Source organism: Manacus candei, unplaced genomic scaffold (genome assembly GCF_025592945.1).
Source record: "Manacus candei isolate 608988 ecotype Guabito, Panama unplaced genomic scaffold, ASM2559294v1 h1tg000025l, whole genome shotgun sequence".
NCBI lineage: Eukaryota > Metazoa > Chordata > Aves > Passeriformes > Pipridae > Manacus > Manacus candei.
Genome location: NW_026138073.1, coordinates 7,489,393 through 7,501,593, shown reverse-complemented (window position 1 = coordinate 7,501,593; position 12,201 = coordinate 7,489,393). Strand labels below are relative to the sequence as shown.

At 50.6% G+C, this 12,201-nt stretch overlaps 1 protein-coding gene across 15 annotated transcripts in view; it reads right to left on the bottom strand.

Annotated features, from left to right (window-relative positions):
• The window catches only part of CADPS (calcium dependent secretion activator), a 211,905-nt gene extending 200,100 nt beyond the window's left edge, over nt 1-11,805 (bottom strand). For all 15 annotated transcript variants that reach the window (XM_051788784.1, XM_051788785.1, XM_051788770.1 and 12 more), the window contains exon 1: nt 11,407-11,805. In XM_051788784.1, the coding sequence (XP_051644744.1) occupies nt 11,407-11,790 (384 nt within the window). In that variant the 5' untranslated portion in view covers nt 11,791-11,805. The remainder of the gene's footprint in view (nt 1-11,406) is intronic.
• Nucleotides 11,806-12,201: the final 396 nt, after the last annotated feature.

The following is a 12,201-nucleotide window of genomic DNA, read 5'->3' as shown; positions in this document are numbered from 1 at the left end:
AGACAGGACATGGGAGAAGTCAGAAGTAGTAGAGCTGCCCAAGGCCCTGAAGGCAAGAAGATGCTAAATTTGATGAGGTTGAGAAAGGGAGCCAAAGGAGGAATAAATAGAGCTAATGAGAAAACAAGGCATGAGCATTCAAAAACCTTTAACACACTGCTAAACAGCAATAAAAAGGCAATTAGAGTTCCAAGATGCATGGAGGGTAATTGCACACACTATAAATAGGTGGTGGGAAGACTGTACTGCTCAGCAGGATCTGATTCACTTTTGGGGTGACTTCTGCACAGAAAGGAATATTCTGGTGTGTGACAGAAGCTGAGAGAAGGGAGTTTACAGAGAGATGAAATTACAGGAGGAATTTCTATCACTCACATCCTGCTGCATGAGATATGCACCAAGCAGGAGCTTTGTCACAGAGGCTTTAGAGGCTGGTGTTTGAGGAACTCCAAATAAAAGTTAAGCAGCAGAGATGCAACACAGCCTTAGGAAGAAACATCCATTTTATACCAGTCAGCAATTTATATGGCACTGGAATCTGAGCACTTCAGTGGCTGCCACTACTGATGGAGAAACCTTCTAACAACACCCATGAAGATCACATCCTGCTTAGCTTATGACCCTTGTACAAGCACATGCACTTGTAACAGCACTTAATGACAAGCAAAATCAGAGGTTTAAAAGTGGAATTCAAATGCCAAACTCACTTCTCCCATCCTCCATCATGCCACCAGCATGCTCCTTCTGTTCCCTACCTGTGCCTCAGACGTGCTCGCTCTGCTCTGCAGACACTTTCCCTCCTCCCCAGGCTGGTGGAACCCTTGAGGGGATGCCCCTGTCTCAGTGTGCAGGCTCATGGTAGCTGGTGCAAGCAGCCAGCTCACTGTTTAAAGAACAGGCTCTCTGATGCCATTCCCTGTCCTTCCTTCCCTCCCTTTGCCAGTTAGGCTAGAACAAATGCACTGGCTGCCGCTCTTTCTGCTGGGCACACGGCTGTGGGGGAATGTTTTGTGAGAGATTCTGGGGAAGAAATAGCCCTCGGAGCAGAAAAACATCACAAGACCCCAGCTGAAGGCAGGGGAAGGGTCTTTGCAGCATTCTGGCCAACATCTTTAAGAGCAGAAGGTACTACTGAAATCCAGGAGCCCACCAACAAGCAGGCAGAGCCTTGGCCAAAATAAACCACCATTGCATGATCAACTTGAGTCTTTTGAGGACACCAGTTCTCTCCTGAGATAGCTAGAGGCTAGGAAAGTATTATTCTCCACCATCCCTGCATGGCTGTGGGTCATACCTGCCACAGAGCAAGTGGGAGATGGAAGAGGAAAACACAGCCACACCTGGAATCTGTCAGCAATCCCTCCTCACTGCCCCAGCTCCTTCACAGATACCTTTCCAGAGGAGGAAAGTTTGCAGACTGAAGCACCAAACTGATAAAGGGAGCTGATAAAAGGAGGGAGCAAAGCTGCCAGTTCCCAACTCCAAACTCCCTCAGACAGGCCTGGTGCCCTTCCCAAATCCCTGTTCCTTCCCGTCGCAGAGCATCGACATCGATTCACGCTCAAGAGCTGCTCTGCCCTCGCGAATGACTGAGCACACACAAAGTCTCTGCAGTTCTAACTCCAACTAGCTCTTGGCTATGCACCAAAACCCAACCCCGTGCAGCTCAGACAGATGCACGTCCCCAGATAACAGCAGCAGATGGCTCCTGCCTGGAGGTCTCGCTGGCAGAGGGTGGTCTGCAGAGCCACGGGTGGGAGGCACGGAGCTGGTTTTTGCAGCAGGCACCGCTGTCAGGTCACACAGCGTCACCCATGGCTGAAGAAGGGCTGGCTGTGTCCTTCCTTCATCCTTGCACTGTCACCATGCAGGTAGCAAAGCAGCTGGCTCCGGCTGCGTCACCCCATTAGCTTCCTTCTGAGGCAGCGATGAGTCTGTCATCTCTGGTTGCAAGAAGAATGGGAGCAGTTTGCTGGGAGGGAGGGAAATCTAGGGGTGGAGGCAAGAAAAGCAAACTTGGGCACGTGCAATATGCAAAGCATTTGTGCCCTCTTCCTGAATTAGGAAAGAGTGTTTGGCATCTTAGAGGAAAACCGCCTTCGTTTGATGTTCTGCTTGTGGGACACCCGTATCACCTTCCAGCTGCCTAAATCCTCTGCTGCTGAGGTGTGGGACCAGCTGACCTCAACAGCACACCAGGCAAAGTGAAACCCCCTCCTTGCAAAAGCTACAGCCCCTGACAGCACCAGCAGCAGTCCAACAGAAACTTCTGCATGGCTTCACCTGATTGCTCCCAAATCACTCAGTATAACTCCTGAATGCCCCTTCCTTCCCAGCCCCCACCCATCAAACAGGGACACCTGAGGGGAGACAGGCTGCATCTGGTTGGCTGCTCCTGGAGAAGCTTCTCCCTTTCACAGCTGCCTGCACCAGCCACATGTCAAGGCTGGCCTGTGAGCTCAGAAACCTCTTCCCAAAGTGTCTTTGCAGTATTTAAGTTTACTTGGCCAACAGGCTGGACAGGGGTCCCCCAAATCTCTTCTTGGGTATAAGAGTCTGTTTCCAAGCAAAGCACCAGCTGGAAATGCAATGTTACTTCAACAAGAAGGCACCCACCTCATCTCAGTCCTATGAGCATGCTGCTGTATTTAGAAGCATCAGTTTATCTTCTCTCTGACAGCCAAATATCAAACCCAAGTCTCTTTATCTCACCGGGGTGCCACCAGCCAGGCAGCTTGTACCCTCCTGTCCCAGCTGGAGTCTGTATGTCAGCTGTGATACCCAGGCTCCAAAACAACCCTCGTGCACGCACACCTGCATCCCTGCCAACAAAGGGAAATTACCACCTCTCTTTGAAAGGCTCCAAGGAAAGCAAGGGGCTGCTCCCCTGTGTTATGGAGGTGGGGAAGCACCGTGGGCTGTGGCTACATGTTGGGGTGTTTAAGATGGTAAAATCCTGCACTCCACCACACAGGCTTCTGTACCTCAGGGCAATGCCAACGTAGCATCATCTGGCCTGATAACAAAATTAATTCCCTAGGAAAGGGAGAATCACATCCTGCAGGAGTCAGCACGCCCCGCACACCTTATGGATTGCAAACACACCTTGCAACTAACAGACACCAGTGGTTGCTACAAACTTACAGAATCTGCAAACTCCCTGTGCCATCCTCTCCAGCTCAGTGGGTGCTCGGGATCAAACTCAAAAGCTAGTGCAGACATCACTGATGCTCTTCACAAGCCAACGTGTGAGATGGTTTCAGTAAGACATTTCTTAACAAATAGCTTCTTCTATCAGTACTTCCTCGTGGTGTGAGCCTGGAGAACAGCCTTTCCTCCCTACTACCTTCCTCCCCTGTACCAGACAGGCGACTGGGAGCCAAACCACCCCCTTTTAGCCTTGTTCCAAGGGACTGAACTGTGTCTGCACACACCACGGTGCTGCAGCTGCTCTGGATACAGGGCTCCTTTCTCCTGCAGAAGTGCATTAGGCAACAACAACATCCAAAGCAAGTACTTCTTTTCCACTGCCAAAACCTTTATTGAATTTTTTCCCCCCAAGATTCTTCCCCTATCTGAAGACAGTGAGTGATGGATTTGCAGGGACAGGGTCACTCTGCTCCATGCTCGTGCAGGATCAGATCAAGTTCATATGTGGTGCTCATACTAAATCAAGTGTGGATCTAAATCCCACCCCAAGGAGGGAGTCTGCAGGAGGTTTACAGACAAAGCCAGACTTGAAGACTCATAATTTTAGGAAGTCAAAGAGCACTCTTCCCTTGTGTGAATGTTACCCTAATTTAGCACATAAGATCACAAAAGGCCACTGCGGGACCATCAGTGGGCAGCCCTGTTTGCCAGGGTATTTGTACAAATTCATTGTGGCATCAGCCCAAAGTCCTACCAAAGTCAGTGGGGTTCCTTTGAGATCTGTACATTGCATCTCCAGTCCCCAAGGATAAACACTGCAGCACCATCATCAAAAAAACCCCCATTCTTTGGGCTAGGAAAAACCATGATTAAATCTAGATTTCATTAATTTCTTCATCAAATATTAACATTTGGGTATGGGGAGACACCGACAAGGGTCACTATATACCTGACACTAATAAAAGTCCAAGCTCTCAGCCTTGCTGTGAAGTAGACAGGCAGGTTTTGAACTATGACAACTACAAACATGGCATTGCTTCCCTCAAGTTGAATAAATATTTGCATGACATTTTGACTCAGGTGTTTAAATTCTAGAAAATGTCTGACTTTATCAGCCTGAATCACAGACAAACAATACCAAATATTATCACTAAAAGCACCTTTTCAAACAACAATTTCGAAAGGTTAACATCCAACACTCAGAAACTGTTCTTATGTCTGGTTTTAAGAATGAAGCCCACCCGATTCAGAGGAAAACCCAGGTGAAATATCCCAAATATCCTGTACCCACAAATAACTCCTTCCTAAACAGGCACCAGGTTAAGACGCTCTGTGTACTTTTGTCAGTACCTACAAGGTAATGACACAGGAGAACTCCCCAGGAACCTGCCATCTCTTGCATTTCCTCTCTCCCACCTCACGAAGATGCAGCTGGACCTGCTGCTGAACCACAAGGATCACCCTATGAGAAGGGTAACCCAATTCTGACCCACTGGGAGCTGGTGGTACCACCTGAGTGAGGAGCAGCCAAAGGTAAGGAGACAACTCCGCCTGTTCTGCCATGGCTGCACCACGCTCCAAAAGAGCTGGGGAGCAAGGTGCCACCTTCCCTTGGACCTCACCCTGTTCTATTTCCAGAAAGAGAAAACCTCTGAGGGGCCACCTATCAAACTCCTCCTCTGAGGAGCCGGCTGTTCTCCTGGATGACAAACAGAGAGGAGCTGCTCACCACCAGGGAATGTCCTCTTGTCTGCTGTTTTAAGGGAACTCTACTGTTTTAACTAGTCTTAACTTTCAAAGACACACTAAAATATATGTGATTCCTAGAGATCACTCTGTGGGTGAAACCCTGGCACTGCTGAGGTCTTTAGCTGGATTCACATCAACACCATCCAAGCAGCAGCTTTACTGATCATACGATATTGACTGGTCTTAACATACTGATCAAGTTTACATAATTAAATAGAAATAGGATGTTTACTTTGTACCACCCTGGACTAAAGCACTGGCAGTAGCTCTAAGGGGTTTGTATGCACACAGTGCTCCTAGCAGAGTTGTGATGGCTGGGCTCCTACTGCTAAACCACACTACAAACTAAGTAAATACTTCTCCAGCTAACAAAAAATTGCATAGGGAAATGACTTGCCGACCAATTCCCACTTAGGTGAACGAGAACAAGTGACTCACCACTCAGCAGAAGGAATTACAAGTTGTGCAAAAGGCAAAGTGCTTCGGGGAGAGTGTCTAGACTATGCAAAGCAAGGCCATAAATAATACCTTTTGGAAATGACGGGCTTTAGCAGGGGTTGGAGCTGCACAATCAGATAAGTCTTCTCCACTCTTAGTTCACAATATCTCTAGCCCAAGAGGTGCCACCCAGAATAACTGAAATGTCAGGCTATGGATCAAGAACTGCAAAGTTTCACAACAGCCAAAGACCAAGCTCACAGCCTATTTAATTACCTGCTTCACAATCCAATAAGCTGCAAGTATATAAATAGCCAAAGTATGACAAATATTTAATATCTCCAGAATTAAATTAAGATAAGGCACTGGCAAAATAAATTATAAGTGTTTTGACTGAAAATAACCATTTTCTGCAGAATCCAGGCGATTTGAGCACAGTAATCACATTCTGCACTTCACACTGCTAAGGAGCACAGCATCTCAGATGTGCCAGACCTTCCTCCCCACAATGATGCTCTGAAAACAGGCTTGTCTTCGCTTTGGGGCTGGCACAAAGCTGACCCAAGGACAGCCCCAGCTGAGAGCCCAGCCACACACACAGCTCTCATTTGATGGTCACAGTGGCCTATGCCCACACTGAGCCACCTACGTGGCAAAGTCATCCCCTAACTACTCTTTCAGGTTTTTATAGGCATAACACTAGTAATTATCTTGCAAGCTTCGCTACAACTACAGAGCTGTCCATGAGGTCCAGCTCACGCTTGAGACCTGCATCTCCTCCTTAAACAGCACTAGAGAGCAACAGAGGAACAGAGAGAAAACACACAGAGCACCGTTTTTACCTCTCCTCCCCTGCAGAGCTAGAAAACCACACCTCCAAGCATTTCTCGAGGCCAGCAGAGCAGAATCTGACCATAAAATCAAGTTCCTCCAGCAGAAAGCTGCTAAAACACGTCCCAACACCACCTGAGTCAATGTCTGTCCCAGAAGAGCAATGTGTTGGTGATTTTAAGAGAGAACTTGTGTAAATATGGCATGAAACTAACAACCCAGCCTGTGACAGGGAAGAAGTATGCGATTATTTGGAAGGCTGCACTAGCTTTACTACGTTCCTAACTGTGGTAGCATCTGTGTGCATGCTGAAATGGCAGAAATTTGATAATTTAAGGTGCATTGTAACCAATTTAACAGTCTGACCCCTCACACCTGTTCTGCATTAAGCACTGCGCTTAAATCAATCACACCATTCAGCAAAGCACAAGCTTAAGCACTTCGCTGAATTTGACTGAGAATTTTGCTAATGCACCAGACGTCATCCCACAGGCTTACACCAGGACCCAAATCACAAACCACTTCTCCCAGGAGTAGCTCTGGTAATCTGCAACTAAGCTGGAACTTTTTTCATCCCACATTTATCCCACTGGGAACTGATTTACTCTCCCGCCTGCCTGCACCCTTGTTCTGCAAGGAGGGAGGAAAACAGGCAATGGCAATCACGACTGCAGTGATGTCTAACCTAATGTGCTCTCCACATTTTATCTCCTAACAAGTTCTTCCTGCTGCCCCTTTCCCAACGAGTGTTTTCATGGGGCTGGCAATAATCTGGAGACGATCTCTCCATTTACGCTATTCCTAGGTTGCGCTGTGCCTTTTGGCTGCTGTGCTTTGGAGGTATTTAGCAAGAGGTACAACCCACATCCAAGGATGCTTGGTCTGCACCACTACAGACACACATCTTGTCTGACATCCCCAGGCTGCCGGCTGAGCTCTCCTCCCAAAGGCTTCAGACAGTTGGGATCAAGTGGGAAGAGGCACCGAGCACGGCTGGTTGTCTCAACTCTACTTCCAACAAGTCAGCATGAGCTAGAGAAAAGACTAAATACATCCTGGGCAAGCAATTACCAAGCTAAGTGCCATCTGCGGTAATAAAACACTTTGTTCTGAGAGCAACAGAGCTGGCAAAGCCACTTTCTTCCTGAGCTGCATTGCAAGGCTGGAGCCTTCCATGTCCAGCAATATTGTAAGGTCTTATGGGAGGTTTTTTCCCACATTAAGTAAGTCTCTTGTTCAGATTCCCCAGTGTCTAGTAAGGGCTGCCCACACACTGCTACCTTCCTCCCACCTGGCATAGGAGATAAAAATGGATCTCCCTATTCTCACCTAGCTTTTCAGGGACAAGTGTCTTGCAGACCACTATCCACCTGTCAAATGTGCCTGGAATTCAGCGGTGGCTTATAAAAGGACCCTAAGTAAGTAAGACAGCACAGGAAAGTATCTAATAAGCCTTTTTTCTTTTCCCTTGGGAAACAGTGGTAGTGAGATGCAAATAAAAGAACTTACAGATAGACATCACAGATGTGTAGTTACTCAAGTGAAGCTTTACCACATAAACATTAAGATAAACCTGAAGCAGAGGTGTAGAATTGAACACGCTGATCTAGAAAACAATTTTTTCTCTGTTGCTGAAATTTCTGGGGTGTCAAGATTGGAAAAATACCAGCTCTGAGTGGCATCTGTTCAAATTTATCTGGAAATCCAAAACTGAGTTTGTTGCTGGTGTAAACAAACAACGCTGTCATGCCCACGTGCTGTATATACGCAGCTACGCCATCCATTCAAACTTTGCCACTGTTCGCTTCACCCTCATACATTATCATTTATCAAACGGCATGTCAAACCTTTCTGTTGCAACACTACCTTAACTACACACTTCCCCTTATTCCAAGGTGGTTTCTGAGTGCTGCAGAACACCAGGCTGCATGTTCCAGCTCCCCAGCACTGCACACAGGCGTGCAGACACATAACCAGTACCCGCGGTGCCGGTGCATTTGCACCACGGTAACATGCAGCTCCCTGGGGCTCCAGGTACCAGCCAGTTCTGAGACAGCAGTGCTGCAGGATCAAGGAGGGAGGATTACACACCTCAGGGGAGGCACTGCAGGGATCCTCAGCCCAGGCAAGAACTTCAGTGCTGTGACTGCAATAAAATCAATTGCTTTCTTATCTGAGAAAATTGCAAAGAAGAAGATGAAGCTACAGAAGCAGCCCTGGGCTCTGGGAGCCTGGGCAGGGGCTGCCTGAAACACAGCCCATCTCAGCTGCGGTCCTCCTGCAGGTATGGGCTGGCTCTTATCAGGTAAGCCAGCCAGGAAACCACTCTGCGGGGCAACAGCCTCACTGCCTCACCTGCAAGGCCACAGTCCCCTGCCTGAGCTGTGCTTGGGGGTGGCAGCATCTCCCGTGCTACAGGGAAGAGCTGTGAGCCAGGCGAAGCCAGACCTCATCCTCCTCTTTCCAGCACTGGTCAGGACCTGCTGAGCATGGCTGGGGACAGGTCACCAGCCCTCACCACCACACAGATCTGCCCAAACACCTCTGAGGTGGCTGTGTGGCACCTCCCTGACATGGGTGTGGGGTCTGAGCAGCCCACTGTGAAGCCTGGCTGGTCCCCTTGCCTTGTCAGAGCCTCAGTGGGGCTTCCCAGATGTCCTGCAGCGACTCCAGTGGGCAGATATGCAGGGTCAGGCCCTCGCATCTCCAGAGTGCCCACATGTGGATCCAGCAGCTCCCTCCACAGCCTCTCCATCCAGCACCATCAAGAGAGGAGGGAGCACGGTCCTGCACACCAGCCTGGGGACTGGCGGTTTTCCGCTCCCCATTTCTCCCAGGATGAAACACTTCCCTGGTAAACAGCAGACTGTGAGGATGGAGAGACAAATGGAAAAGGAAGCAGTTTATTCCTGCTCTGCTGATGAGCAAAAACTGAGACAGCAGCTCCCATTAGAGCAGGACCAAAACCCAGTTTTCTCCCACCTTTTCCCTAAGGAGCAAAATGCATTTGCATGACTCTGATGAGTCTTGAGCGCCTGGTATTTCCATCATTACTAAAAGCCCAACTAAAACACTGAGGCTGAAGTTCAGTAGCCAAGAGAGAAGGAGTCCCATACGTTCACTCTCTGGTCACCCTGCAGCCAGAGAAGGAAGGATGGTCTTTCCCAGAGGGATGCATACAGAAAACAGAGGACATAAGTCCAGCAACAAACTGCAGGCTCTGGCAGTCCTTTAATTGACTTCAGTAGGAGCCTTGGCTAAGGAATAAGGGCAAGGATTTATTCCCAGCATGAAAACTGAATATAAGGATATACAGAAGACAAAAAACCAGAATGATTTCACCTTTAAAAGGGTGAATTCAATTTGACATGTGTTGTCACGTCAAATTTAACTTTCCCAGTTCCATCTCACTGCTAAGTTTGAGGGGAGACGGTCAGCCCCCAAGACACACCTATTTTAGCTATCTGTATAAATAAGCCAGACATGTTTCCCTACATTCTTCATTTCACAGAGGATGGATTATTTCTCCGGAGATCGTGCATAACTTCTCCGTGTCCTTGAGTATTGCTGCCAGTTGTCATTACTCCTCATTTTTTTGTTTCACTTGCACTTTATTCACCCCCTTTTCCTCCCCTCTTTCTGTCCTTTCACAATGCACTTTTTTGATTTCAGGGACTATGAACTGTCCTTCTTCCCAGCCACTCTTCTCTGGACCACAAGATGCTGCCTGCTCCTTCGGATAAACTACTTGTCAATTTTGGTTCAATTTCACGTGAGTTGCAGGGCTTGTTTGTTTGTTTTTGTTTCTGCAAAACTAACAATTAGTTACATTTCACAATCTTTCTCTAACAGAAAGAAGTTACACAGGAAACAAAAGCCAAAACAACTTTGGAAATTCACAATATTGAAAATGCAAAAATAAATAAATAAAAGCATCTCGAAACCTAGCTATAATTTCAGCTATGCCCTTTGCTCAGCAAACAAAAGAAGATCATTCAGCCTTCCAGCAACACCAGATTGTCCTATATTGCCTTTAAACTACATGAGACAGTACGGATACACTTTCCTACCTCCGTATGTTGCAATGACTAATAATAGTGCTGTGGTGTAGCAGAACTGAATGTCGTTTGCATCAATACAACCAGGAGTCTGCCTGAATTGTAAAGGTCATTTGTGAACACAGAACAGTATCAAGGCTAAAACTGCAGTCTAAGAAACTCAACTGAAAATGGTGAAAAAAAAATCAGCCAGCTGTTCCAGATTGCTACATCCCATCACAGACCCAGCTCTGGCTGCCACAGGAAAAAAGTTGGCTGCATTTGACTGGAAGATGCCTGTGTTCACATCTCAGAGAAACTTAAATTTCTGTCCTGGCCCATGAGTTTGTGCCTTAGAGGAGAAACAAGCTCCGAGGCAGCTCCTTGGGATGGGGAGCCCAGGTGAAGTGTTCCTGCCCAGCCTCCGCCTGGAGCAGCACACGGCCCTGCCGCGGTGACGCACTTGGGGAGGAAGAGTCAGGATTGTGGCAGGGACTTCATGGCAAACCTCTGCTGCCCCATTTTGCTGAGAGGCCAGTGTCAAGGAGCTCACTGCACACAAACACTTGCAAGAAGTTTAAATGAGACTCGGCAACTCCCCAAGTCAGTGCCGGCACTCCCAGTTAAGCAAACTTTGCAGTAAGCATGGAGTTGTGGAGTCCCTTTGCAGGAGGCAATGAGACGCACCTGGTGTTTTCCAGCAATCTAACACACCTCTCTCCTTTCAACAACCTTTAGACGACCAACATCCCAAACTTCCCAAATCCCAACGTTGCGTAACTAGGAGCAGTGTCCTATGTCACCGTGCAGGCTCCGTGCTGGAGGCCACGTCGGGGAGCAGCACGGAGGGTGGCAAAGGGTCAGAGGGCTCCCCTGAGCCCCGGGACAGGGCTGCTGCCAGCAAACCCCAACACGCGGGCCCAAGGTGCCCTGTGCCGGGAGTGCCCTTGGGGTGCCCGGGCGGCTGCAGGCCTGGGGAGCAGGAGGACAGGCAGGGAATGCAGGCAGGGGTATTCAGGGGAGCGGGCAGCGCAATAGGTAAGCTGTGGGCATGCAAGCAGGGGGCAGGCAGGTGGGTGGGTGGCGAGGGTAGGAGGACAGGGGCAGGCAGGGAGCAGCCAGGGGTGGGTGATGGGGACAGGAGGCCGGGCCTGGCCGGGAGGTCAGCGCCGGGCAGGGAAGGGCAGGGCAGGGCTGGTACCTTCTGCTGCCGGCGGGCCATGTCGGTGGGCTGCTTGGCGTTGAAGGGGTAGGCGATGCAGCGCATGACGAAGACGTAGAGCTGCAGCTTCTTTTTCCTCTCCTCCTCCTCCCGCTGCAGCCGCTCCAGCTCGTCCTTCTCCTTCTCGCTGGCCACCGAGGGGCTGGGGCTGGCGGGCCGCGCCGCGCCGCTGCCGCGCCCGCCGGGCTGCAGCCCCCCGGCGCTCCCACCGCCGCCGGCACCGCCGCCACCGCCGCCGCCACCCGGGCCCTCGCCGGGGCGGCTGGGCGAGAGCCGCGCCGCGGCGGGCGCCAGCGGCTCCTTGCCGCTCTCCTCCTCCACCAGCTCCTCCGACTCCTCCTCGCTGGACGACGGGTCCAGCATCGCGGCGGCGGCTGGGCTCGGCCGGGGCCGGGCGGGCTCTGGGCTGCGCTGGCTCCGCTCGCCGCGGCTCTGCCCGCGCCCGGCTCCGGCTCCGGCTCCGGCTCCGCGCGCGCCGCCGCGCCCGCGCGCGCCCCCGCGCCGCCCCGCCCCGTGCGCGCGGGCGCTGACCGTGGTGCTGCACGCGCGGGGCGAGGGGAGCGAGCGCCGGGCGGCCCCCGCGCATGCCCGGTGGGGGCCGCGCCGCCGGCGTGGCGTGAGCGCCGTGTCCCCGCGGCCACGCACGGGCACCGCCGTGCCCTCGGTGTCCTGCTGACACCGGTGTCCCTCGGTGTACCCACAGAGACCAGTGTCCCTCTGTGTCTCCACTGCCCCGCACAAACACTGCTGTGCTCTCGGTGTCCGCAGAGCCCC